General features: G+C 39.8%; 1 protein-coding gene across 9 annotated transcripts in view; it reads left to right on the plus strand.

Annotated features, from left to right (window-relative positions):
• Nucleotides 1–27,200, plus strand: part of dlg2 (discs, large homolog 2 (Drosophila)) — a 1,025,979-nt gene that overhangs the window by 481,539 nt on the left and 517,240 nt on the right. For all 9 annotated transcript variants that reach the window (XM_043691613.2, XM_043691616.2, XM_087988059.1 and 6 more), the window contains one exon: nt 24,287–24,337. In XM_043691613.2, coding sequence (XP_043547548.2) covers nt 24,287–24,337 — 51 coding nt within the window. The remainder of the gene's footprint in view (nt 1–24,286; nt 24,338–27,200) is intronic.

The following is a 27,200-nucleotide window of genomic DNA, read 5'->3' on the forward strand; positions in this document are numbered from 1 at the left end:
AAGATTCAAATTTGCAAAAATGACAAAAGGTGTCAAACATATTTTGAAGTTACAAAATATGTCATGACGTCAGTTTTGTTAAGTCTTGTGAACAAGTGTGAAATGCAGCAAGAACTGTGAAACTTGTCAAGACTTGTTAAGAAATGCCAAAGCAATCAAGATCAATCAACATGTAGTACGTTAACTGTTTTGCTTTTCCTGTTATTTAGTAAAATTTCTTGAATGCAAAATTCAAATATTTGAATTTGTTGAATAAATTGCACTATGCTTGATTAAGATTCAACAATTACTTCAGTAAATTGGGCATGACTTATTAGCAGCTGTTCAAGCTGAGAATTTACATCCACTTGAGCTTTGTATATTTACAACCACAACATTCTTTTCACCCTGTGTTCCATTTCTAATTGAAGTAATTACAACTGGCTGCTTTCCAGAAACATAACTATATTATGATGTACTTGCAGTGTATTCCCATTAAAAATTCAACTAGCTGTTAAAACAAAAGTACAGCAACACTAAGACATTGAATCAATCATTTTCCATTGTATCACCTGTGGACTTATCAATCCTATCTGTATTCCTGACATAAAATATAGAAAATAGGAATAGGTCATTTGGCCCATCGAGTATGCACCACTGTTCAATATGATTATGGGTGATCATCGAATTTTGATCCCTTTAGCCGTACAAAATATATCTAACTTTGCTTGAACACATTCAATGTTCTGGCCTCAACGGCTTTCTGGTTGCAGAAATTACTCCTCGTCTCAGTCCTAAATGGCCTGTGACCCCTGGTTCTGGACACCTTGATCATCCTTCCTGCATTTACCCTGTGGAGAATTTTACAGGTTTCAATGAAATCTCCCTTTATCCTTCTAAGCTCCAATGAATATAATCCTAAACAATCCCGTCTCTGTTCATATGTCAGTATTGCCATCCCAGGAATTATGGATGTTTCCAGGACATCCTTTGCCAGATGAGGAGATATATTCCAGGTGTATATTCATGAATGCCCTGTACAATTCCAGCAGAATATCCCTGCTCGTGTACTCAAATCCTCTTGTTATGAAAGCCACCATACCCATTGCTTTCTTCACCGCTTTGCTGCATCTGCAATTTTACGTTCAATGACTGGTATACAAGGACACCCAGCTAGAGTCATAAAACCATACAACATAGCAGCAGGCCCTTTAATCCAATCAATCCATGCCGACCATAATCCCAAATTAAACTAGTCCCACTTGCCTGTACTAGTCCATGTCCCTCCAATCATTTCTTATTCTTATCTAAATGCATTTTAAATGTTGTAAAATAGCTGCATCCACCACCTCCTCTGGAAGTTCATTCCACACACAAATCACTATCTGTGTAAAAAAAAATTGACCCTCATTTCTTTTTAAAATCTTTCTCCCTTCAGCTTAAAAATATGCTCCCTAGTCTTGAAATTCCTGTCATTCACCTTACCTATAACCACACATGATTTTATAAAACTCTAAGTGCCTGTCAATTACCTGTCAATCACCTAAGCCCCAGTGAAAAAAGGTCCCAGCCTATCCAGTCTCTCCTCATAACTCGGACACTCCAGTCTGGCAACATCTCAGTAAATCTCTTCTAAACCCTTTCAAGCTTAATGATATCCTTACAATAACAGGGTAACCAGAACTGGGCACAGTATTCCAGAAGAGGCCTCACCAGTGTCCTGTACAACCTCAGCATAAAGTCCAAAATCACACAACACCAGCTTATAGTCCAACAGGTTTAATTGGAAGCACTGCTTCCAATTAAACCTGTTGGACTATAACCTGGTGTTGTGTGATTTTTAACTTTGTACACCCCAGTCCAACATCGGCTCCTCCAAATCATAACATAAAGTCCCAACTCCTACATTCAAAGGTCTGAGCAATGAAGGCAAGCATGCTAAATATCTTCTTAACCACCTTAGCTATATGTGATGCGAACTTCAAAGAATTGTGTGCCTGAACCCCGAGATCTCTGTTCTACAACACTGCCTAAGGCTATATTTTTAATTGCATTAGTTTTGTCTATGGTTGTTTTTTCAAAATGGACATTCCCCTCTCTTGATTTTTAACTATTCAGATAATGATCTAAATTCCTGTTTTTACTACAAAAGTATTTATTCATGTTATACTGCATCTGCCATATATTTACTGACATGCAACTTGTCATTGAAGTTGGGAACAAGCCAATACAACAATATGCAACAATTGAACAGAATAATTGTTACTGGAAAAATTTTCATTTTAAAATTAGCAAATAAAGTTTGAAAGGCTTTTATCAAATATTATTTTAAGCCATTAATATAATTACATTTTTGAAAATGTTAGCATGTTTTAATTTATTTATCATAATGGGTTGAACCGCTATGATTTCAGTGTTGACTTTCTTTTTTCAAAAAAGAAACCCAGTGAAGTTGCAAAATTCCACAGTTTGAAGTAAAATGTGTTATGCAAGAGTCAAATAAAACAAACCTTAAATAGTAGTCAAAAAAACAGATCTTCCGTGGATGCTGGAAATCTGAAACAAAAGCAGGAATTGCTGGAAAATCTCAGCAAGACTGGCAACATCTGTGGAGTGAAAACAGAGTTAACGTTTTGGCTCCAGTGACCCTTCTTAAAACCCCTTCTTCAGAAACATTAAATGCTATTTTAAATAATGACCTATACTCTAAATCTCAGAAAAAGCATAAATATGAATTATAGGTAAATTGTGGTCAATAATAAACTATAAACTACATATTGAATGGCTACTGCAACCGAGACAGATATTTTGAATTTGCTTGGCAATGCACTCTGGATTTATGTAATTAATCTCTGTCACAAAATCCTGCAAAATTCTGTCTTTCTCATGAAGAAGTTTAGCTCCTGTTCTTCTAAAAGACTCAGTGTTTAGCACTGCTGTCTCACAGTGCCAGGGACCCGGGTCCAATTCCAGCCTCGGGCAACCGGTACATCTACTAATGTTATGCTCAAGTAACAGAAATAGCTATAGCAATTGTAAACTTAAATTCACCTATTCTCATTTCTGAATGTAGCTTCCATCTTCTTCAATCTGCCTGTGTTTATTTTTGTTGTTAAATCAGCCTATCCAGACACATTCTTATATAACCCTGGCATAAGTGGGACTTGAACCCCAGGTCTCCTGGCTTAGAAGTAGGACACTACCACTGTGCCACATGAACCCTCAGTCAGCCAGTACTATGATTATCAACAGATGAGCTCTGAAGACAATCAGAGTCTATTTATATAATTTCAATCAGGTTCAGTGTACTTGGAATGTTTGGTTTCCAATCTCAGTTTCAACCTTAATTTCTTTTGTGGTTTGCTTCTTTTGGTTTTGCTTTTTTAATTTCCCTTCTCAAGTAGGGTCTGTCTTTGAAAATGCAAGCATTGAAACTACAGGTTCCATAACACAATCAAGATGAAATTCCACTGTGTTTATTGCTGATGGGCCAAGTTTCAATTTGTTCTGGAAGGAGGTTTGTGATGAAGTCAGACCATGTTATAGTCAAAGCTTTCAGAGGTGAGGTCCTGACGAAGGAGCAGTGCTCCAAAAGCTTGTGATTTCAAATAAACCTGTTGAACTATAACTAGTGCTGTGTGACTTCTGATTTTAGCCACACCAATCCAACACCAGCACTTCCACATCTTTGATGATAAGTGGGAGCCTACAGTGTTTCCATTATACTTAACTACTCTTGACTGCTTAGCAGAGTCAAATTTAATTCTGCTCCTTGATTTTTATTCTTAGTCACAGATTTCAGGCTTTATAGCAAGAGGCAAATAGTTTAGATCAAACCTTGTGTTACAACTTGCAGGCACTTGGAAGCAGAATGTAGGTCAGTTTCACTTAGAGCTTTCCGAATCTGCTACCAATCACACTTCTGACAGATTCTGTACAGTGACTGGAATTGACCTGCTGAATGCATGAATTTTTAGGACAGCAAAGTATGCCAAGCATCAGTTCCATTCCCTCATCACTCCACATAAGTGACATGCAGGAGGCAAGACAAGGTTGCCTAAAAAATCAAGAAAGGTAGCCTGTCTATCCCGAGACCAAGCTGGGATGAAAAACAGACCATTATCGACCAAAGAATCATTAGTACTAAAAGAAATAAACAACTGCATCTTATGAAACTATTACCAAGGAGAAGCACAAGAGTGCACAGCGAAGAAGGTTATTTCAGATTACAACGGGATCTTGATCAAATGGGTCAATGGGCTGAGGCGTGGCAGATGGAGTTTAATTTAGATAAATGCGAGGTCCTGCATTTTGGGAAAGCAATGTTAGGCAGGGATTATACACTTAATGGGAAGGTCCTAGGGAGTGTTGCTGAACAAAGAGACCTAGGAGTACACGTTCATAACTCCTTGAAAGTAGAGTCCCAGGATAGTGAAGAAGGCATTTGTTATGCTTTCCTTTATTGGTCTGAGTCTTGAGTACAGGGGTTGAGAAGTCATGTTGCAGCTGTACAGGACATTGGTTAAGCCACTTTTGGAATATTGCGTGCAATTCTGGTTTCCTTTCTATTGGGAGGACGTTGTGAAACTGGAAAGAGTTCAGAAAAGATATACAAGAATGTTGCCAGGGTTGGATGATTTGAGCTATTGGGAGAGGTCGAATAGAAATAGAGAACACACACTGGATCAAAAACGCCACACTCACAGGAATCCGATTCACTAGAGAGGAAGAAAAGGACAACCAACTCCCATTCCTAGATGTGATGGTACAGAGAACACCTAACGGAGAATTCACCACGAAGGTATACAGGAAAGCCACACACACAGACAAAGTCCTGAACTATGAAAGCAACCACCCCAATACACACAGAAGAAGTTGCATCAAGACACTATTTAAAAGGGCCACAACACACTGCAGTACACCAGAACTGCAAAAAGAGGAAGAAGAACACCTATACAATGTATTCGCCAAAAACGGATACCCGCGCAATTTCATCAACAGATGCCTAAGGGAAAGACAACGGAATGAGGACATGCCACAACCCAAAGGACTAGCTACACTACCATACATCAAGAGCATTTCCGAACTGACAGCCAGACTACTGCAACGACTAGGACTCATAACAGCACACAAACCAACAGCCACTCTCAGACAACAACTCACCAGAACGAAGGACCCGATACCCAGCATGAGCAAAACCATGGTAGTGTACAAAATCCCATGCAAGGACTGCGCAAAACACTACATAGGACAAACAGGAAGACAGCTAACGATCCACATCCATGAACACCAACTAGCCACGAAACGGCACAACCAGCTATCCTTAGTAGCCACACACGCAGATGACAAGCAACATGAATTCGACTGGGACAACACTACTATTATAGGACAAGCCAAACAGAGAACAGCCGGGAATTCCTAGAGGCATGGCACTCATCCACAGATTCAATCAATAAGCACATCGACCTGGACCCAATATACCAGCCACTGCAACGGACAGCTGGAACTTACAACCAGAAGCGGCAGATTCAAACCACTACAAATGCCGGAGGAAAGATCACAGAAGCGCTTCACAGGAGGCTCCCAAGCACTGAGGATGTCACCTAGACAGGGGACGAAACGTCTGCAACACAAATTCCCAGCTCGGCGAACAGAACCACAACAACGAGCACCTGAGCTACAAATCTTTACACAAACTTTGAAGAGGTAGAATAGGCTGGGGTGTTTTCATTGCAGCGTCGGAGACTGAGGGGTGACACTATAGTGGTTTATAAAATCATGAGGGGCATGGATAGGATAAATAGACAAAAGTATTTTCTCTGGGGTGGGGAGTCCAGAACTAGAGGGCATAGGTTTAGGGTGAGAGGGGAAAGATTTTAAAAAAGACCTAATTGGCAACGTTTTCACACAAAGGGTGGTACGTGTATGGAATGAGCTACAAGAGGAACTGGAGGAGGCTGGTACAATTGCAACATTTAAAAGGCATCTGGATGGGTATATGAATAGGAAGGGTTTAAAGGGATATGGGCTGGGTGCTGGCAGGTGGGATGAGATTGGGTTGGGATATCTGGTCGGCATGGATGAGTTGGAGCAAAGGGTCTGTTTCCATGCTGTACATCTCTATGACTCTAATAGATGAAAGAAAAGCCTATTTTGACACAAACTGGGAGACCTTTGGCAGAGGTGGTGATTGGCTGTTATGTCACTAGATAAGTAATCCAGAAACCTCGGCTAATACTTTGGGAACAGGGTTCAAGTCCTACCACGGACTATGGTGGCATCTAAGTTCAATAAACGTGAGATCAATTCTCCTCCATGTGGAATACAAATTGATGGGCACACTGAAGTGGGAAAGGCACAAAATGTGCACTGTAGGTGGGGACCTCAGTGTCCTTTATCAAGGATGGTTTGATAACATCACCAGAGACTGAAGTGGGTGAATATTGAAAGTTGTAGCAGGCAAACTGGATCTTTCAGCAGGTGGTGCCAGAACCAACAAGAGGGAGAATATGCTTGTTATTGTCCTCACTAATCTAACTGTAGCAGATACATCTGTTCATGACTGTATTGGTCATGGTCAGGGCGCAGTCCTTGTGACGTTGGAGTCCTGTTATCATACTGAGGATTCCCTTCATGGTTTTGTGTGACATTACCATCATGCTGAATGGGAGAGATCTCAAAAAGATCTAAAAATTCAAAACTGGGCATTTGTTAGGCATCATGAATCTTCAGCAACATTAATCTGTGGTCTTGTGGCCTGACATTTTCCCATTGTGCCATTAGCTTCAAGCCAAGCGATCAGCACTGATTTAATGAAGAGTGCAAGACAGCATGTCAGTAGTGGAACCAGGCATACCTAAATAAAGAGGTGCTAACTTAGCAAACCACAGACAGGACTATTTGCACACTAAGTCATGGAAGCAGCATGCAATTCATTATCATAGAATCGTACAGCACGGATACAGACTCTTCGAGCCAACCAGCCCATGCCAAATATAATCCCAAACTAAACTAGTCCCACCTGCCTGCTCCTGGCCCATATCCTTCCATACATTTATATTCAAGTGGTTATCCAAATGTCTTTTAAACGTTGTATTTGTACCTGCATTCACCAATTCCTCAGGAAGTTCATTCCACATGTGAACCACCCTGCAATTCCACAACCAACCAATCAGATCTAACCTCTGTAGCCCTGTGAATAATGCTATATAACTAAAGAACTCACTCAAGGAGGAGGATCCACACCATCCCTGTCCTCAATGAACATCAGTATAACTGACAGGTCAGAATAATTTGCAATCATCTTAAGCTAGAAGTACTGAGTAGACAATCCTTAATTATATTGAATCAGTTTGGATGGAAGTAAAGAAAAACAAAGAAAAAGACATCATGGGTAGGAGTTGTCTATTGGCCCTGGAAGGGTTGCTTGCAATAGAACAAAGTATAAATCAGGAAATAATGGTGGTATGTAAGAAGGATACTACAATTATTATGGATGATGTTAGTTTACATATTGTTTGGATGATCAATCAGATGGGCAATGGCAATATGGAAAACAAACTTTGAACGTTGATCAGGGATTGTTTCTTAGTAGAATATATTGTAGAACCTATGCAGGAACAGGCTATTTTAGATTTGTCATATGTAATGAGGTAGAATTAATAGTTTATACTGGAAAAAAAGGAATTGCTGGGAAAGATTAACAAAAAGTGGACAAGGACAGTATCCAATCAAAACTTAAGTCGCACAATATGGCAAAAATTAATCGTAGGCCAAAGGATTGGGAATGTTTTAGGAAGTGGATAGACTAATACTTGGAATAGGGGTTTTTATCTTAAGAGGAGTGATTATATAACCATAAATATATGAACAGAAGTAGGCCATTTGGTCCATTGAGTCTGCTTCACTACTTGGTGAGGTCATGGCTGATCTGATAATCCTGAACTTCACTTCCCTGATTTAATCTTCATCCCCTTATTAATCAAGCCTGTTTATCTCAGCCTTGAATATACTTGAAGACCGAACCTCTCCAGACCTCAGTGGCAAAGAATCTATATTCACTACTATCTGACAGAAGAAATTCTTCCTCATCTCTGTCTTTAGTGGGTAACCCTTGCTCTGAGATTATGCCATCTGGTCCTAGACTCTCCCACAAGAATCATTCTACATCTACTCTCTAAGGGCCCCTAAGAATCTCATTTGTTTCAGTAAGGTTTCTTTTCATCCTTCTAAACTCCATTGAGTATAAGTCCAACAGATTGAACCTTACTTCCTGAGAACATCCTGCATAACCTCAACTGGCTCAGTTCGCAGTGGTGCTACCAATTCATTCTTTGTGATGAACATTTAAGATACACAGACAGAGTACATTCTACACCCTTGCTACTTCCGTATACCATAGTGCCACTATGCTGGGATTGATGCCAAGTAGTTCATCTGGATTCATTTGTTTGTATCAAACTGCTTTGAAGTAGAAACAATGAGTGGCCTGCTAGGCCATTTCGGAGGGCATTGAAGAGTCAATGATATTTCTTTGGGTCTTGAGCTTCATGTTGGTTAGATCTGGTGAGGATGGCAGACTTCTTCCCTGAAAGGATATTAGTAATGGGGGTTGATGACAATTCACAATGGTTGCTGTTATACCAGATTTTAATTTCAAATATTGTTGAATTGGCCAATATTATTTTAATTGCGAAAAGACTTTTAATTTTAACAGAGCACACTTTCCAGACTTGTGATATTGGTTCTTTGAATAGTCTTTAGTGTAAACTTAAATATTATTTTGTTCAATCTTTTGCTTCAAATATTCATCCATATTTTATTCTACTCTTCGAAAAATATTTCAGCTGTTACTTTAGATTTTGATTTTCATATTTTTATCAGCATCTTTACAGGTCATTTTGTCAAAACATTTTGTTGTGATGTTCTCTAATTGTTAGTTTACATTTTACTGAAATCATAAGGACACAAGCAATGTTGACAAGCAATGTCTATGGTTGAAAAGACAATTTGGTAGAATTTGCATCAAAGAGTGAAAACTATTTCCATATAATTATTAAACAAGTGGATTTGGAACTTGATGCCAAGCCTGAACGAAAGGAACACAATTCTACTTCACTTCAGGACTAGATTTCCATTTCTGATGTGGTGTTGCTCCAAGTCAAAGCAATTACATTACACTTGGACTGTATTTTAAATGATGGCTTTTCTTGTGGGCGGCACGGTGGCCCAGTGGTTAGCACTGCTGCCTCACAGCGCCTGTAGACCCGGGTTCAATTCCCGACTCAGGCGACTGACTGTGTGGAGTTTGCACATTCTCCCCGTGTCTGCGTGGGTTTCCTCCGGGTGCTCCGGTTTCCTCCCACAGTCCAAAGATGTGCGGGTCAGGTGAATTGGCCATGCTAAATTGCCCGTAGTGTTAGGTTAAAGGGGTAAAGGTAGGGGTATGGGTGGGTTGCGCTTCGGCGGGTCGGTGTGGACTTGTTGGGCCGAAGGGCCTGTTTCCACACTGTAAGTAATCTAATCTAATCTAATCTAATCTAATCTAATCTAATCTTGTATTATCGCAGATCTCAGAAAGGTCCATTAGGAAATCAAACCCCACTATTCCCAGAGTTGTCACAGATGTGAAAACATTTAATGAAATTATCCAAAGTCTCTGATTTACCTGCCTGATTAACCCAAATTAAAATAAAATACTCATCAACTCTCTGTACTTAACAGGAAACTGATTGGTTTGAACAAATGGCAGGAAAGAAACTCAAAATAACACAAATAGTTTATCATTCTCTGTAATTTGAATTCATCCTTTCAATTTCTCTGAAGGTGAATTTTTTTATTGCCATTCAAGAAAGGAATTTGCAGATAGAGAAGAACTCGCTGCTCGAGATTTTAATTTACATTGGCCCTCACACAAAAGAGAGAAAGAGAGTGAGGGAGGGAGGGAAGGAGGAAGAGAGTATTTACTTCTACACATGCTGGATGTTTCTACTGTACTGTACAAACATAAAGCTGTAGCCATTACTCAGGAACCAGACAAAGAAGTTGTACTTTGCTGAGTAAGCCTAAACACAGATCTTGGTTAGAAAACCAATCCAACATCTATCACTGGGCAGAGCTGCCCCCAGATATGCATCTACCGAGCCAAAGTGTTGAACATGTGTAACAGATAATGGGAAATTGGTGCCCCACTTTATGGACAGGCATATGGCAGTTCAGGTTAATGGCTCAGTTCATGCTATTTCCCCAGGAAAGGACAGGAAGAGAAGGTTGCAACAACAGATCTGCCCACTGTCTAGCACTGTCTTCCAATAATGCTGAGGACCAAGAAGTCCATGACTTCCCACCAAGGAAAGTGGCCATCTTTGCTCCACTACCTCAAATTCACTTTATCAATGCTACTACACTCACCAAGTCTTATTACGTACCACTCTCATGATCACAAACATCATCTTCTTTCATTTTCTTTTTCCCAACCACACCACCTCCCCCCCCCAACTATCATTCCAGCTCCCTACCCCCAACCTCCCGCAAGTACTAGCTCTGCTTGGCCTCTGTGCTGCCCAAGCACTCACATTCAGGACATGTCACTACTTTTCACTCACTTGCATAGGTGCTAACAGCTAACCCACCCACTTCTGTCTCAACCCTCCCTTTCTCTCATTCCAGAAGAAAACAGCCATAATAGAACTAAAATTGGCCCAAGTACAGGTAGTGGAGTGTCAGACATTCCGATCCTCACCGGCAAGGGCTGATTGGGTACTGAGAAGATTCTGCCCCATATGTCTGTGTTATCATAGTCTAGGAATTAGCCAGTGTTGCAAGTATTATGACCTCTGACTCAACAAGAAGCCAACTTTCTATGGTATCTGTTATGTGGGCTAACATATGGCAAACCATGAACAACATCATTCTTATTATGGAATGTATGATGAGCCCTTTGCTGAGAAAAGTCTGTATTTTCAGTTCTGTGAAGTCCCTTTAAGACTAAAGTCAGTTGAGAAGTAATCAGAAAGGAGGTTAATTAGTTTCCTGATTAAAACATCATTAAGTTCCATGAAATTTTCATGTGACCTGAGGTTGCCATGGGGATGAATATTTGAGGAACAAAGGATAAGTAGAAAGATAATTGCAATGGGGTTGATTCAGCAAGTGGTTTATTGTTCGGCAGTTCAAAATAATGAGAAGTCAAATAAAGGGGAAATTGTCTGAATGAAACATTTTTCTGTTTGGCTATCTTAAATCAGATCCTTGTGCTGAAACAGGTCTGTGGAAATAGAGCAGAAACTAAGAGCAGAATTTTACAGTCTCCTACCAGGTTTACAGATGCAGGAACGTATAAATTTCTTCAGACAGTAGACAAAGGAGACTTTGATCATGCCCCTATTTATGCCTTTAAGTGGTCAATTAATAACCCCTTAAGCATTGTTTCTCATCCAGCTTCAATTTTCAGGCTGATGAAAGAAGGTCAGAGATGACGGAAGGCCCTAAAGGTGGTGATCCATTTACAGCCTCCTTTCACTATTAAACACCATCCATAAGGCATGCCTGTCAATAGATACGTAGAGTCATACAGTCATCAAGCACAGAAACAGACCCTTCGGTCCAACCAGTCCATAGCAACCATAATCTCAAACTAAATGAATCCCACCTGCCTATACTTGGTCTACATCTCTCCAAACATTTCTTCTTCATGTACTTATCTAAATGTCTTTAAAGTATTGAAACTGTAATTGCATGCACCACTTCCTCTGGAAGTTCATTCCACACGTGAACCACACTGTAAAAAAAATTATACCCGTATCTTTTTAACATTTTTCTCCTGTCGCCTTAAAACTGCGCCTTCTAGTCTTGAAAACCCCACCCGAGATACTCGCCGTTCATTTTATCTAGGCCTCTGATTATTTTATAAACCTCTAAAAAGCCGCCCCTCAACTTCCTATGTTCCAGTAAAAAAAGTCCCAACTTATCTAGCCTCCCTTTATAACTCAAACCCTCCATTCCCACAACATACTGGCAATCTCATCTGAACCCTCTCCAGCTTAATAGTATCCTTCCTATAACAGGGTGATCAAAACTGGATACCCTACTCCAGAAGAGACCTCACGACCATCTTGTACAGCCTCAACATAAAGTGACAACTCCTATATTCAAAGGTCTGAGCAATGAAAGCAAGTTTGCTAAACACCTTCATAATCATCCTTTCTGAATGTGATGGAAACTTCAAAGAATTAGGTACCTGAGTCCCTAGAGCACTCTATTGTACAACGCTACACAATGCCCTATTTCTCACTTTGTTTATTTTACCAAAATGCAATGCCTCGCATTTATCCAAATTAAATTCCATCTTCCACTTTTCAGTCCATTGGCCCATTTGATCAAGATCTCTTTGTAATCTTAGATAACCTTTAGATTACTTACAGTGTGGAAACAGGCCCTTCGGCCCAACAAGTCCACACCAACCCGCCGAAGCGCAACCCTACATTTACCCCTTACCTAACACTACGGGCAATTTAGCATGGCCAATTCACCTGACCTGCACATCTTTGGACTGTGGGAGGAAACCAGAGCACCCGGAGGAAACCCACGCAGACACGGGGAGAATGTGCAAACTCCACACAGTCAGTCGCCTGAGGCAGGAATTGAACCCGGGTCTCTGGCGCTGTGAGGCAGCAGTGCTAGCCACCGTGCCGCCCACTTTTTTAAAAAAATGTTTTAATTCTTTATTTAGAAAAATAAATTTTCGTAGCATTCTTTTTTTAGATTAGAAACCTTCTTCACAGTCCACTATACCACCAATTTTGGTGTCATCTGCAAACTTACTAATCATGCCTTCTATATTCTCATCTAAATCATTTATGTAAATGACTAACAAAAGTGGATCCAGCGCTGATCCCTGTGTAACACCACCAGTCACAGGCCTTCAGTCCAAAAAAACAACTCACCATCATCATTCCCTATCTCCTGCCATTAAGCTAATTTTGTATCACCCTGAATCCCTTATGATCTAACTTTACTAATTAGTCTACCATGGCAAAGAGTTTACTAATGTCCAAGTATACAATGTCTACTGCTCTACCTCATCAATCTCCTTGGTTACTTCCTCAAAAAATTCAATCAAGTTTGTGAGACACAATTTCCCTTGAACAAAGCCATGCTGTTTATCCCCTAATCAAATGCATGTAAATTCCAACTTTCCGAATCACTTCTGATAACTTACCCCCCATTGAAGTCAGACTTACAGGTCTATAGTTCCCAGGTTTCTCCTTATATCCTTTCTTAAACAAAGGCACAACATTAGCCACCCTCCAGTAACCTGACACATCATCCTTAGTTATAGATGACACAAATATTTCTGCAAGGGGTCCTGCAACTTCCTCCCTAACTTTCCACAACATCCTGGGATACACTAGATCAGGTCTCAGAGATTCTTCCGTTATTATATTTTCTAAGACATCTAGCACTTCCGTTTTTTGTAATGTGAACTTTCAAAACATCAATATTTATTTCCCTGAGTTCTCTATCCTCTCCACAGTAAAATATGTGATGCAAAATGTTAGTTTATTATTTCTCCTGTCTCCTGAAGTACAATATCCTGGGGAGTGTTGCTGAACAAAGAGACCTTGGAGTGCAGGTTCATAGTTCCTTGAAAGTGGAGTTACATGTAGATAAGATAGTGGAGAAGGCATTTGGAATGCTTTCATTTTTTTGATCAGAGCTTCGAGTGCAATAGTTGGGAGGTTATGTTGTGCCTGTACAGGAGATTGGTTAGGCCACTTTTGGAATATTGTGTGCAATTCTGGTCTCCATCCTATCTGAAGGAGGTTGTGAAACTTTAAAGGTATCAGAAAAGATTTACAAGGATGTTGCCAGGGCTGGAGGGTTTGAGCAATATGGAGATGCTGAATAGGCTGGTGCTATTTTCCCTGGAGCTTCGGAGGCTGAGAAATGACTTTATAGAGGTTTATAAAATCATGAGTGGCGTGGATAAGGTAAATAGACAAGGTCTTTGCCTGAGTTGAGGGGGTTCCAAAACCAGAGGGCATAGTTTCAAGGTGAGAGGGAAAAGATTTAAAAGGGACTTAAGGGGCAACTTTTTCACACAAATGGTGCTGCATGAATGGAATAAGCTGCCAGAGGAAGTGGTGGAGGCTAATACAATTGCAACATTTCATAGTGTCACAGTAATAGAAGCAGCAGTAGGCCATTTGGCCTGTGGAGCCTGCTCTGCCATTCATTAAGATCTGGGCTGATCCATCCATTGTCTCAGCTGCTCCTACCAGTGTTATCCCTACAACCCTTAGTTCCCGTACCATGCAAAAACCCATTCAACTGTGTCTTGAATATATTTAATGGAGCTGCCTCTACTGCTTCTTGAATTCTGTAGATTCTCTACTCTCTGGGAAAAGCAATTCTTCCCAAAATCTGTCCTAAATCTACTCCCCCTAATCTTGAGGCCATGTCCCCTTGCCCTAGTCTCACCCACCAGCGGAAGTAAATTGCTTGCCTCTGTCTTATCTATCCCTTTCATAATTTTACATGTTTCTATAAGATCCTCCCCCCATTCTTCTAAATTCTGGTGAGTACAGTCCCAGGCACCTCAACCTCTCCTCATAGGGTAACCCCCTCATCTCCAGAATCAACCTGGTGAACCTCCTCTGCACCGTTCCAAAGCCAGCATATCCTTCCTCGAGTACAAAGTTAAAAATCACACAACCAGGTTATAGTCCAACAGGTTTAATTGGAAGCACACTAGCTTTCGGAGCGATGCTCCTTCATCAGGTGATTGTGGAGGGCTCGATCGTAACACAGAATTTATAGCATTTATTCTGTGTTACGATCGAGCCCTCCACAATCACCTGATGAAGGAGTTTTGCTCCGAAAGCTAGTGTGCTTCCAATTAAACCTGTTGGACTCTTACCTGGTGTTGTGTGATTTTTAACTTTGTACACCACAGTCCAACACCGGCATCTCCGAATCATGACTTCCTTGACTAAGGAGACTAGAACTATGCACAATACTCCAGGTGCATCTGGATGGGTTTATGAATAGTTTAGAAGAAAATGGGCCAAATGTTGCAAAAAGGACTAGATTAGTTTAGAATAAGTAGTCAGCATGGACATGTTAGACTGAAGGGTCTGTTTCTCTGCTGTACATCTCTATGACTCTACAAAGATGACTGTTTGATCTTTAAGAAGTCCTACTCTCTCTCTGGTTTCTCTACTTGCATAATCTCTTTGGATTATCCATAACCTTATTTGCTAAGGCTATCTCATAACTTCTCTTTCTCTTCCTGAATGCTGTTTATACTGTTCAAGAGATTCATTTGAACCCAACTGTCTATATCTATTATGTAGACAATTCTTTTTCATTCTTGACAAGAATCTCTATGTCTTTATTCATTCTTTTGTTCTTTAAACCTGCCAGCTTTACCTTTCACTCTAACAGGAACATAATATCTCTGAACTAGCATTGTCACACTTTTGAAAGTTTCCCACTTATCAGATATCCCTTTACCAATGAACAGTCTAATCCATTCAAGTTTTTAAAGTTATTGTGTCATATCCTTAAAATTTACCTTAATCCAATTAAAATATTTAATTTTATGGAAGGCTTATCCTTTTCCATAACTACTTTTAAAATAAATACAGGTCATTCTGGTATAACACACATTTCATCAATGCGATTTGGCTATAACGTGATTGATGAATTGTGGATGTTGTTTGGATAATGCAAACTTTCTACTGAACAGGTACAGCGATTTTTCTATACCACAAGGTTGCAGAGGAACACAACTGTCATGTTAGAGCAGAACGACCTAGAGAATTATGATTACTAGAGCTGAAAAATGTGTTGCTGGAAAAGTGCAGCAGGAATCGACTGACCCCACATGGACTCCAGAGCCTCATCTTCCGCCTAGGAACCCTCCAACCACAAGGGATGAATGCAGATTTCTCCAACTTCCTCATTTCCCCTCCCACCCACCCTATCTCAGTCCCAACCCTCGTACTCAGCACCACCATCTTGACCTGCAATCTTCTTCCCGATCTCTCCGCCCCCACCCCCTTTCCGGCCTATCACCCTCACCTTAATCTCCTTCTACCTATCGCATTCCCAAAGCCCCTCCCCCAAGTCCCTCCTCCCTACCTTTTTTCTTAGCCTGCTTGGCACACCCTCCTCATTCCTGAAGAAGGGCTTATGCCCGAAACGTCGATTCTCCTGCTCTTTGGATGCTGTCTGACCTGCTGTGCTTTTCCAGCAACACATTTTTCAGCTCTGATCTCCAGCATCTGCAATCCTCATTTTCTCCCAATTATGATTACTAGACCCTACTATCACTTCAGCCAGTTGCCCTATCTTATTACCCAAGAGAAGGGTCAGTACTTCCATCTTCTCTAGTGAGAATATTTGCATATTGCTAAAGAAAATTTTCTTGAACACATCTAACAAATTCTTCACCATCCAAACTTTTAGCATTATGGTAGTCCCAGTTAATGTTTGGAAAATTAAAACCACCTACTATTAAAACCTTATTATTCTTACATATATCCGATATTGCTCCTCAATTTCCCTCTGACTAATGGGGGTTCAATAGTACAATCCCATCAAGGTGATCATTCCTTTTTTGTTTCTGATTTCAACCCATATATTTTCACTGGACGATCTTTCAGAAATATCTCCTCTTGTTACAGTAATCAAAACTACCACACCACCTCCTTTGTTGCCTCACTTTCTATCTTCCCATGGCATCTGAAACCTGGAACATTGAGCTGCTAGTCCTATCCATCCCTCAGTCAAGTTTCGTAATAGCAATAACATCCAAAGCCCATGTTCCCAAACATGCCCAGAGTTCACCAGCCTTACCTATATGACCCCTTGCATTGAAATAAATGTAATTTAATTCTTCAGGGTTACTTGGTTTTCTGACTTTCTCTTGCCTGCCTTTTCTAACTAATTTGTTCTTTTCAGATTCAAAACTGTCCTCATCTATCTTTCTATTTACTCTGCCATTTAAGATCCCTCCACCCTGCTTCTCTAATAATTTATAGTCTCCCTTAATAGAATTAACAAATCTTCCCACTAGATCGCTTTCCAGGACAGGTGAAACCCATTCTTTTTTGCCTCAAAACAATATCCCAGTGATCCAAGAACGCGAATCCCTGAACATTACACCACCTCTTCGGCCATTGATTTATTTACTTTATCCTTCCATTCTTTCTCTCATTTGAGATCGGCACCAGAGTAAACCAGAGATTACTACTTTTGATGAACTGTTTTTTAATCTTCTATCTAACCTTTTATATTCACTCTGTAAAGCCTTAATATTTTCCTTGTCAGTTCTACCAATGTGTATCATAACTTCTAGTTTCTCACTCTTCCCTTTAATAATATGTTTCAAATGTTTTGAGATGTCCTTAATCCTTGCAGCTGGGAGGCAAAATACTATCCTAGACCCATACTTATTGCTGCAGAATCTCCTGTTTTGTTCTTCACAGGAGAGTCCTTCACAGGAGAGTCTCCTATAACAATTATTCTTTTAAATTTTGTCAAACCCCTTCTAACATAAGATTCATTTTTTTCGTGCCTAAGATCTGACTGCCTGTTGTTTTTTCCTTTGAGAGACTATTCTTTTCAATAGTACTCAAAAACGAGTATCTATTTGAGACAGGAACAGCCACAAAAAGCTCTGAACCACCTTCTTATCTTAACAGTCACCCATCTATCTGAACGATCCTGCTGTGTAATCACTTCTGTAAATCTACTAGTCATCTAACTCTGTATCTCTTGTATGTCCTCAATGACATTAATATATAAAATATAAATATATAAAAATACCTAATATATAAAACAAGCTACCATTCCTCACCCAAAATATAATATTAAACATGCAAACAAAAATCAAGCATGTAAATCTGAAACAAAAGTAACCATTTAACTGAATAATCAAATTTAAAAAAGGACTCAAGTGGTCCAGCAGACCGCTTTCAATCTTATGACATAAAAAATTCTCACTCCAGAGCTGTCTACATGTAGGCCTCTCCAAATGCTCCATAAACACAACTCTGTTTCAAAAAAACTCTCCTTTGTGATATGAACAGAATTTTTCTTCAACCGTATAATTTTAGAAAAAAACTTTCCTTTGCGATTAAAAGAAACCTCTTTCAATGTTTAATGAAATACTCTCCTCCACTACTCTAAAAAATCTCTTTAACAATAAATATAACTATGTGATTTACAAAAAAATCTCCCTTCTACGCATATAATTTTGAAAGAAAAAACTGAGCCGTTCACCTATACGCCTCTCCAAAAGGTTCATTAATAGAACTCTGTTGAAAAAAAAGTCAGGCATTTTTTCTTTGTTTTGTGTTTTGTGTTTTGAAGGTTTTTTGATAATAAAAGAACCAAGATTGAATCAAAATAAAAATCTGATATGACTGAAATATAAGAAATCTACAAGTAAGATAGATGTAGGCCTTTCCAAAAATTCCTTTAACACAATTCAGTTTGAAAAAAAAATCACTTTTTTTCCCTCAAAATAGCTTATACTACTGAAATGTATTAATTATAAAAAAAATCTAGAAGTAAATCCAGAAATAAGCCTGCAATCTCAGGAACAGCTGCAAGATCCGCACTACTCTCAGTCCACCATTCCCTCTCCATCAACACATTCACCTATCCCATTTCAGTGCATGAATCAGATCAACCAGCTGCTCTTTGAGATGGGACTTCCTTTGAGTAAATTAATACTATTTGGAATGTTGAATTGCTGCAGAGTAGCAATATTGCATTTTAGATAGCAGGAAAGAGATAAACAATCACCCTCTAAACCAACCTTATGCTACTGTCTTTGCTATCAAATTGGAAAGGGAAGAGTGCTGAAGCTGGCAAGTCAAGAGACTGTTTATTGAACAAGAATAATTGCTACTGTTTTAGTATTATCAGAACCAACCAGTTTAAAAGGGTCTGAGAAGGGAGTCTCTGGAAATTCTCTGCCATCAGGACTGTGTAACCAAAGTGAGAGAGTGTTCATTGATGTGCTCCTTGTTGGTAGTAAGTGTAGCTTTCAGCTAGAATGCAGCTGCTGTTGAACATGAGTTATAAGGCTGAAATGATTGAATGCGAAGTAAGAGACCCTGCGTAGTGGATGCTGAGTTAGAAAGACACTTCACATGGTTCTTCATTTGAGTTAAAAAATTATGTGAGGTTTGTTATATCTTTTTATATCAACTATTTACAGTGAAATCTTTTTTTTCCTTCACCTTTTAATTAATGTTTGAATTATATCGATTTTGGATAATTTGCGATAGTAAAATATTTTAAAAGTGAAGCCTTTAGTCTGTTGGTTTTCTTTTTGCAGGCTTTGTGGTTATCTTTCTTTTTAAAAGCTACAAATCTCCATGGGGATCGTGCCAAGTGGAACAAGCTCAATTGATTGCATGTCCTAGTGCTGTTCCATTTCTTAGATTCTTATGTTCTTATCCCTAGAGCATGTCGCATATTGCTTTTATTTAAGTTGAATACCAAGTCTAATCCTTTTTTTAACTTGTATTAACTCATCTCCTCCCAATGAACATATACAATCAGATCCCCATGTGGTAGAAAATAATAAATAATATGTAATTGCTAAATTATAAGAGAAGTAATGTTTTATTATATTTCTTTTGTTGCAATGAACGTATTCTAGTTTTATTATTTCTCTTTGAATGTGATAAAAAAATCTCTGACTTGAGGAAAAAGGCTAAGAAACACTTTCCAACAACTGTTTATGATGAAGCAGTGTAAATATCCATGTTAAAATTAAAAACAAATCACACGTGACTCCTCTTGGAAGAAGCAATCACAGTATGGCTGAATTTCAAATACAGAGAGAGGGTGAGAAGGTAAAATCCATTACCAGTGTCTTATGCTTAAACAGAGGAGATTACAATGGGATGAGGGAGGAGTTAATTAAAGTAGACTGGGAGCAAAGATTATATGGAGGGATAATTGAGGAACAGTGGTGGAATTTCAAAGCGATTTTTCGCCTTGCTCAGCAAAAGTATGTACTAGTGAAAAGGAAGGTCTGTAGGAAAAGGGATAGTCAGCCATGGATAACTAAGAAAATAAAAGAGGATATCAAATTTAAACAAAGTGACAGAGATTAGTGGGAAACTAAAAGATTGGGAAATCTTTCAAGGCCAACAGAATGCCAAAAAAGCTATAAAGACAAGAATTATGACAATAAACTAGCTCAGAATACAAAAACAGATAGCAAATATATAAAACAAAAAAGAGAAGCTAAGGTCCTTTAGAGGATGAGAAGGAGGATTTAATAATGGGAAATAAGGAAAGACTGAGGTGTTAAACAGGTATTTTATGTCAGACTTCACAGTGGAAGACACAAATAACATGCCAATAATTGACGACAAGAAGGCTTCTGACCCTGATGGATTGCGTCCCCGGTATAAAAGAAATGGCGGAGGAAATAGTAAATGTGTTCTGGTAATTTATCAAAACTCTGGGGCAGTTCAAGCAGTTTGGAAAACAGCAAATGCAACATCACTCTTTAAAAAAGAAGTAGACAAAAGATGGATAACTATTGGTCCAATTGCTTAACTTCTATAGTGAGCAAAATGGGTGAATCTATCATCAAGGAAGAAATAGCGAGACATTTGGATAGAAACTGTCCCACTGGGCAGACGCAGCATGGGTTCATGAAAGGAAAGTTATGTTTAACAAATTTACTGGAATTCTTTGAGGATATTAAGAGCATGGTGGATATCCGATGATGTGACATATCTGAATTTCCAGAAGGCACTCGACAAGGTGCCAGACAAAAGGCTGCTGCATAAGATAAATGTGCATGGTGGTGTGGATAATGTATTAGCATGGGTAAAGGATTCATTAACTAACAGCAAAAAGTGGGAATAAATGGGTGTTTTTCTGGTTGGCGATGAGAGGCTAGTGGTGTCCCTCAAGGATCAGTGTTTGCACCACAATTGTTTGCAAAATACATAGATGATTTAGAGTTGGGGACCAAGTGTAGTGTATCAAAGTTCACAGATGAGGCTAAGATGAGTGGTAGAGAAAAGTGTGCAGAAGGCACTAAAAGTCTGTGGATGGATTTAGGTAGGTTAGGTGAGTGGGCAAGGGTCTGGCAGATGGAGTACAATGTAGGTCAATGTGAGGTCAATGAATTGTGGTAGGATTTATAGCAAAATGGACTAATATTTAAATGGTTAAAACTTGCAGCATGCTATTGTGCAGAGGGACCTGGATATCGTTGTGCATGAATTGCAAAAAGCTGGTTTGCAGGCACAGCAGGTAATTAGTGTTGAGAGTGTGATGCTGGAAAAGCACAGCAGGTCAGGCAGCATCCGATGAGCTGAATGAACATTTCGGGCATATGCCCTGCGTCAGGCATGAGGCTTGTAGGCCAAGAGATAAATGGGAGTGTGTGGGTTTATGGGGAAGGTAGCTGAAAATGCAATAGGAAGATGAAAGTGAGGGAGAAAGTGATAGGTCGGAGAGGTAGGTGGAGTGGATAGATGGGAAAGGTGATGAACAGGTCAGGAGGATGGTGCTGGGTTGGAGGCCTGGGACTGGGATAATATGGGGGGAGGAGAAAAGAGGAAACTGTTGAAATCCACATTGATTCCATGTGGTTGCAGGGTCCCAAGGCGGAATATGAGGCGTTCTTCCTCCAGATGTCGGATGGTAAGGGTTTGGCAATGGAGGAGGCGAGGACCTGCATGTCCTTGATGGAGTAGGAGGGGGAGTTGAAGTGTTCAGCCACAGGGCAGTGGGGTTGGTGGGTGCGGGTGTCCCAGAGATGTTCTCTGAAATGATCTGCAAGTAGATGTCCTGCCTTCCCGATGTAGAGGAGACCACTTTGGGTGCGACGGATACAGTAGATGACATTGTTGGAGGCACAGGTAAATTTCTGTCAGATGTGGAAGGATCATTTGGGGCCTTGGATAGAGGTGAGGGGAGTGGTGTGGGCGCAGGCTTTGCATTTCCTGTGGTGGCAGGGGAAGGTGTCTGGAGTGGGGTGTGGGCTAATAGGGGGCATGGACCTGACAAATGAGTTGCGGAGGGAATGGTCTCTCCAGAACGCTGATAGGGGTGGGGAGAGAAATATGTCTCTGGTGGAGGGTTCCGTTATTAGGTGGAGGAAGTGGCGGAGGATGATGCGATGTATGTGGAGGTTTGTGGGGTGGAAGGTGAGGACCAAGGGGGTTCTGTCCTTGTTGCGTTGGGAGGGATGGGTTTAAGGGTGGTGGTGCAGAAAGTGGAGGAGATATGCTGGAGGGCTTCATCGACCACGTAGGAAGAGAAATTGTGGTCTTGCAAGAAGGAGGATCTCTAGGATTTTCTAAGGTGGAATTAGTCATCCTGGGAACAGATGCGATGGAGGGGACGGATTTGGGAATGACAGGACGTAGAGTGGGAGGAGGTGTAGTCTAGGTAGCTGTGGGAGTTGGTGGGCTTGTAGGAGATGGAGTGGTCCAGGAAGAGGAAGGAGGTGTCCGAGATGGTCCAGGTGAATTTGAGATCGGGGTGAAAGATGTTGACGTTGATGAACTGTTCACCCTCCTTGTGGGAGCACAAGGTAGTGCCGATAATGAGGATAATTGATGTAGCGGAGGAACTACTTCTGGATTGTTTCAGAGAACATCTCTGGGATCCGCACCAATCAACCCCACTGCCCCGTGGCTGAACACTTCAACTCCCCCTCCCTCCAAGGACATGCAGGTCCCAGGCCGCCTCCATCGCCAAACTCTTACCACCCGACGCCTGGAGGAAGAACACCTCATATTCTGCCTTGGGACCTTGCAACCACATGGGATCAATGTGGATTTCAACAGTTATTTCATTTCCCCTCCCCTCACATTATCCCAGTCCCAAGCTTCAATCTCGGCACCGCCCTCCTGATCTCCCCATCACCTTTCCCATCTATTCACTCCAACCCCTCTCCGACCTATTACCTTCTCCCTCACCTTCATCTACCTATTGCATTCTCATCTACCTTCCCCCATCCCCACCTCACTCCTATTTGTCTTTCAGCCTCCCGGTCCACAAGCCTCATTCCTGATGAAGGGCTTATTCCCGAAACATAGATTCTCCTGCTCCTTGGCTGCTGCCTGACTTGCTGTGCTTTTTCAGCACCACAATTTTGACTGATCTCCAGCATCTGCCGTCCTCACTTTCTACTACGTAGCAGGTAATTAAGAAGGCAAATTGAATATTGTCCTTCATTGCTAGAGGGATGGAGCTTAAAGACAGGGCGATTATGCTGCATCTGTATAGGGTGCTAATGAGGCAGAGTACTGTATACAGTTTTTGTCTCTGTACTTGAGAAAGGATGTACTGGCACTGCAGGGGGGTGCAGAGGAAGATCACTAGGTTAGTTCTGGAATTGATAGAGTTGGCTTATGAGGAGAGATCGAATAGATGGGACTATACTTATTAGAATTTAGAAGACTGAGGGGGGATCTTACAGAAACATATAAAATTTGAAGGGAATAAATAAGATAGAAGCAGAGAGGTTGTTTCCACTGATGGGTGAAACTAGAATTAGTGACATAGCTTAAAAATAAGGGGGAGCAGATTTCAGATTGATGTGAGGAAGAACTTCTTCACCAAAAAAGGTTGTGAATCTGTGGAATTCCCTGTCCAGTGAAGCAGTTGAGGTGACCTCATTGAATGTTTTTCAGGTAGAATAAATAGATTTTTGAACAGTAAAGGAATCAAGGGTAATGGTGAGCGGGCATTTAAGTGGAAATGAATCCACGAAAAGACCAGCCATGATCATATTGAATGGCGGAGCAGGTAAAATAGGCCAGATGGCCTACTCCTGCTCCTGTTTCTTATGTTCTTATGACAATGTACATGTTGGAACCATATCAGTAGTACAAATTTTCTTTTTTTGCTAATGTGTTAATAGTAAACAAGTGGGCTGCCTTTTTATGCTTATGCCAATTTTAAACTATTCATTCATCAGATTCTGGATTACCATCAGTGATAACGGCCCACAATATTTTCTTTAGACTATTACAAAACCTTTCAATTTTATCCCATATGTATTGTATTTTAGTTGAGGTATGAATAGCTGCTGCCAAAACACATGAAAGATATGTATGTAATTCTTTGTGTAAGGCGGTTCTTGAGAAGAGTGTGTATTTTTGAATATATGTCTCAGACAATGGTTGATCTCAATTTCTCAATGCTGTGGCTGATATAAATGCAGACTGGTTTTGTACAAAACATTCCTGTTTTCATTTTAAACTGATTTCTCAAATGGGTTTCGTTTGTTCTTGACATTTAGGTTAATGGAACAGAAATAGAATATGAATTTGAAGAAATCACATTGGAACGGGTAAGTTAAAAATGTTACTCTTACACGTATCTATCCTCTTTTTTTTATTGTCTGTATTTTTTTGGAACATCCAGTTTGAGCTTTTCTGGCTAGGTACTTCTGCAACTTAGTTAGTTAATTACATATTTATATAGATGTAATTAATCTTTTGACAAAACCTTTATAATGATGAAAACAAAAAATGCTGGAGATCACAGCAGATCAGGCAGCATCCATGGAGAGAAAGCAAGCTCACATTTTGAGTCTAGGTGACTCTTCATCACAGCTGAAGTGAACTTTGTTTTCAGTTCAGATTCCAGTGTCAGCAGGAATTTGCTCCTGCTTTAGATTTTAGATTAGATTAGATTCCCTATAATGTGGAAACAGGCCCTTCGGCCCAACCAGTCCACACCGACCCTCTGCAGAGTAGCCCACCCAGATCCATTTCCCTCTGACTAATGCACCTGGTACTGTGGGCAATTTAGCATGGCCAATTCACCTAACCTGCACACCTTTGAACTGTGGGAGGAAACCGGAACATCGGGAGGAAACTCACACAGACACGGGGAGAATGTGCAAACTCCACACTGGCAGTCACCTGAGGCTGGAATCAAACCTGGGACCTTGGTGCTGTGAGGCAGCAGTGCTAGCCACTGTGCCGCCCCAAATGATGACTTCATGTAATTGTCCCGGGCAGGATTTGAGGAATGTATGAAGCTCTACAACAATTTAAATTCACACGATTCCTTTGATAATTAATATTGTAATATGGTCATGTTTATTTGTGCTTACTTCAGATCACCAAATGTTAAACAGCTATTGAATAATAGCACTTTCTAATTAATTATGAGTTTATTGTTAAGCATCAACAAATTAAAGTAGAAAAAGTAAATTTCAACCTCACTGGATTTTGGTTGTACAATACCAAATACTTGGAAAAACAAAACAGCAAGTACTCTTGTGGAGTTGTGTCAAATCAAAAGTGATTATTCATTATTCATATAGAAATAAATTACTGTTGATTTCAATGATGGGTAGTGAACCAGTGCAGATTAAAGGAATAAACATTGGGAACTTTTTAAACAGTAGCTCTCAAAACATAATAGAATGTAAGATAAAGGTAAAGAGCAAAAACAAGATTAAAAAGTACTGATTTTGAAGGGACTGGGGAAGGAAAGTTAGAAGAAAAAGAGTTACAAACTGATCAAATGGTTATGGGAAATAATTTTTAAAACTGGCATTAGATTTCAGGGGAAAAAAACAAGTCAATAATAAATACCACAGGAGAATAAAGATATAAAAGTGAAATTGAAACTAAAGAAAAAGTTCATGGTCAGTGAAGGAGAGTGACAAAAAAGGAATTTGAATGAGATTATCAAAAAAAGTAAAGAAAGTATAATGGGTAAATCACCATGAGTTATCTTTAATTCGGCTACTTTTTAAAAAATCTCACAATCAAATATTTAAATAATGATTTAAATTTTATTGTATGTAGCAACTGAAATAAGACCTCTCAAGCAAACAAGTTAAGCCCCACAATGCAACCTGGTATTAGCCAATTAATGATAGAATCTGACCAGGATTCCACTAATGATGTCTGTCTCCAGAAGTGTCCAGAGTTCGATCTTTTTGCGATGTTTTTCTTTGATGTTCTGCTATTGAGTTGTTCCATGTTGGATTCTTAGACAATTTTCTCTGTTTCAAAGTTGGCGTGTGGCATGATTGATGATTCAATAGATTCTTTCATCTCAACATTGATTATACTGTTGGAGACCCCAGGCTTGTAGCTTGCCTTCTTATCAGAAGTAGCCCCCCTGTTCCTTGTTACATTTGGGGTTACCTGACTGTTTAAACATTACTTTTCCTGCAGTTCTCCCATTTACTTCAGAATATTCCTTCTGCATGCAATCTTAATTGTCCATTTGTTACCAGGCAGCAGTTATCAAGCAGTTGTTGTTATTTCTTCTCTCCCAGGAAACAGGTTGTTTATGTTGCTTCTTCCCAGAGATGGTTAATTGCTTTCATAACAGATTTCTCCTTGCCCCTTTCATCTCGAAAAACAGTTTATTTCAGAAGAAATCATTGCTGATTCTTTCAATCCATGAACATTTACTAAAGTTGCAAAGTTTTTAGTGTCATAGAAGTTAAGGAAGAAAAGGAGATCTATGAAACTAAATTATCATGGGTGATTATCAGAACCTTGAATTATGTAACAGACAAAGTGAACTATTACATGTTCTTGTTATAAACAAAGTCTGCCAGGCAAGCCTGACTCATGACATTACTTTGAGGAACAGAAGGCTCCATTAACAAATGACTGTGTGAATCCCTGAAATATCACTCGCTGTAGGGTACTGAAGAAGGCTCAAAGAGTAAGACTTCGAAAAGACAAAGTACAAAGCAATTTAATTACCTCCTGAAATCCTTAGACTGTGTATGTTAGTTAAATAGGGTGCCGTAAAGTTCACAGCCTTAAGAGAACTATCAAATATTCCAGTGCTGCAGGTAAAAATGAAAAGATTGGATATTGCTCTGAGTGCTGAAAGGCTGTCACTGTTGAAAAGAAACAACAAAAGAATTTCAGTTAACCTGTAAAGTCAAGAATCTTGAAATCAATTGCTCAAGTTACCAAGGCTAAATTTGCCAATAGTTCTGAACATAATAGACGCAACATCCAATCATCTACTCTTCACAAAACTCGGACAATAATCTTTTTTAAACTTTTGGACCTGCCTCTCATTTCTAGTATGTGGGAATGTTTGTGTAATATTAGTTTTTATCATGTTTAGGAACTGAAAAACTTATTCTTGCATGAACTCAAGAAAGCCTGGTTACATTTTAAAAGATTAATTCATTTTGTTTAGAAGAATGTAATTCACAATGG

This window comes from Chiloscyllium plagiosum, unplaced genomic scaffold, assembly GCF_037043375.1.
Source record: "Chiloscyllium plagiosum isolate Xiang-an unplaced genomic scaffold, Cpla_swu_hap1 HiC_scaffold_6, whole genome shotgun sequence".
NCBI lineage: Eukaryota > Metazoa > Chordata > Chondrichthyes > Orectolobiformes > Hemiscylliidae > Chiloscyllium > Chiloscyllium plagiosum.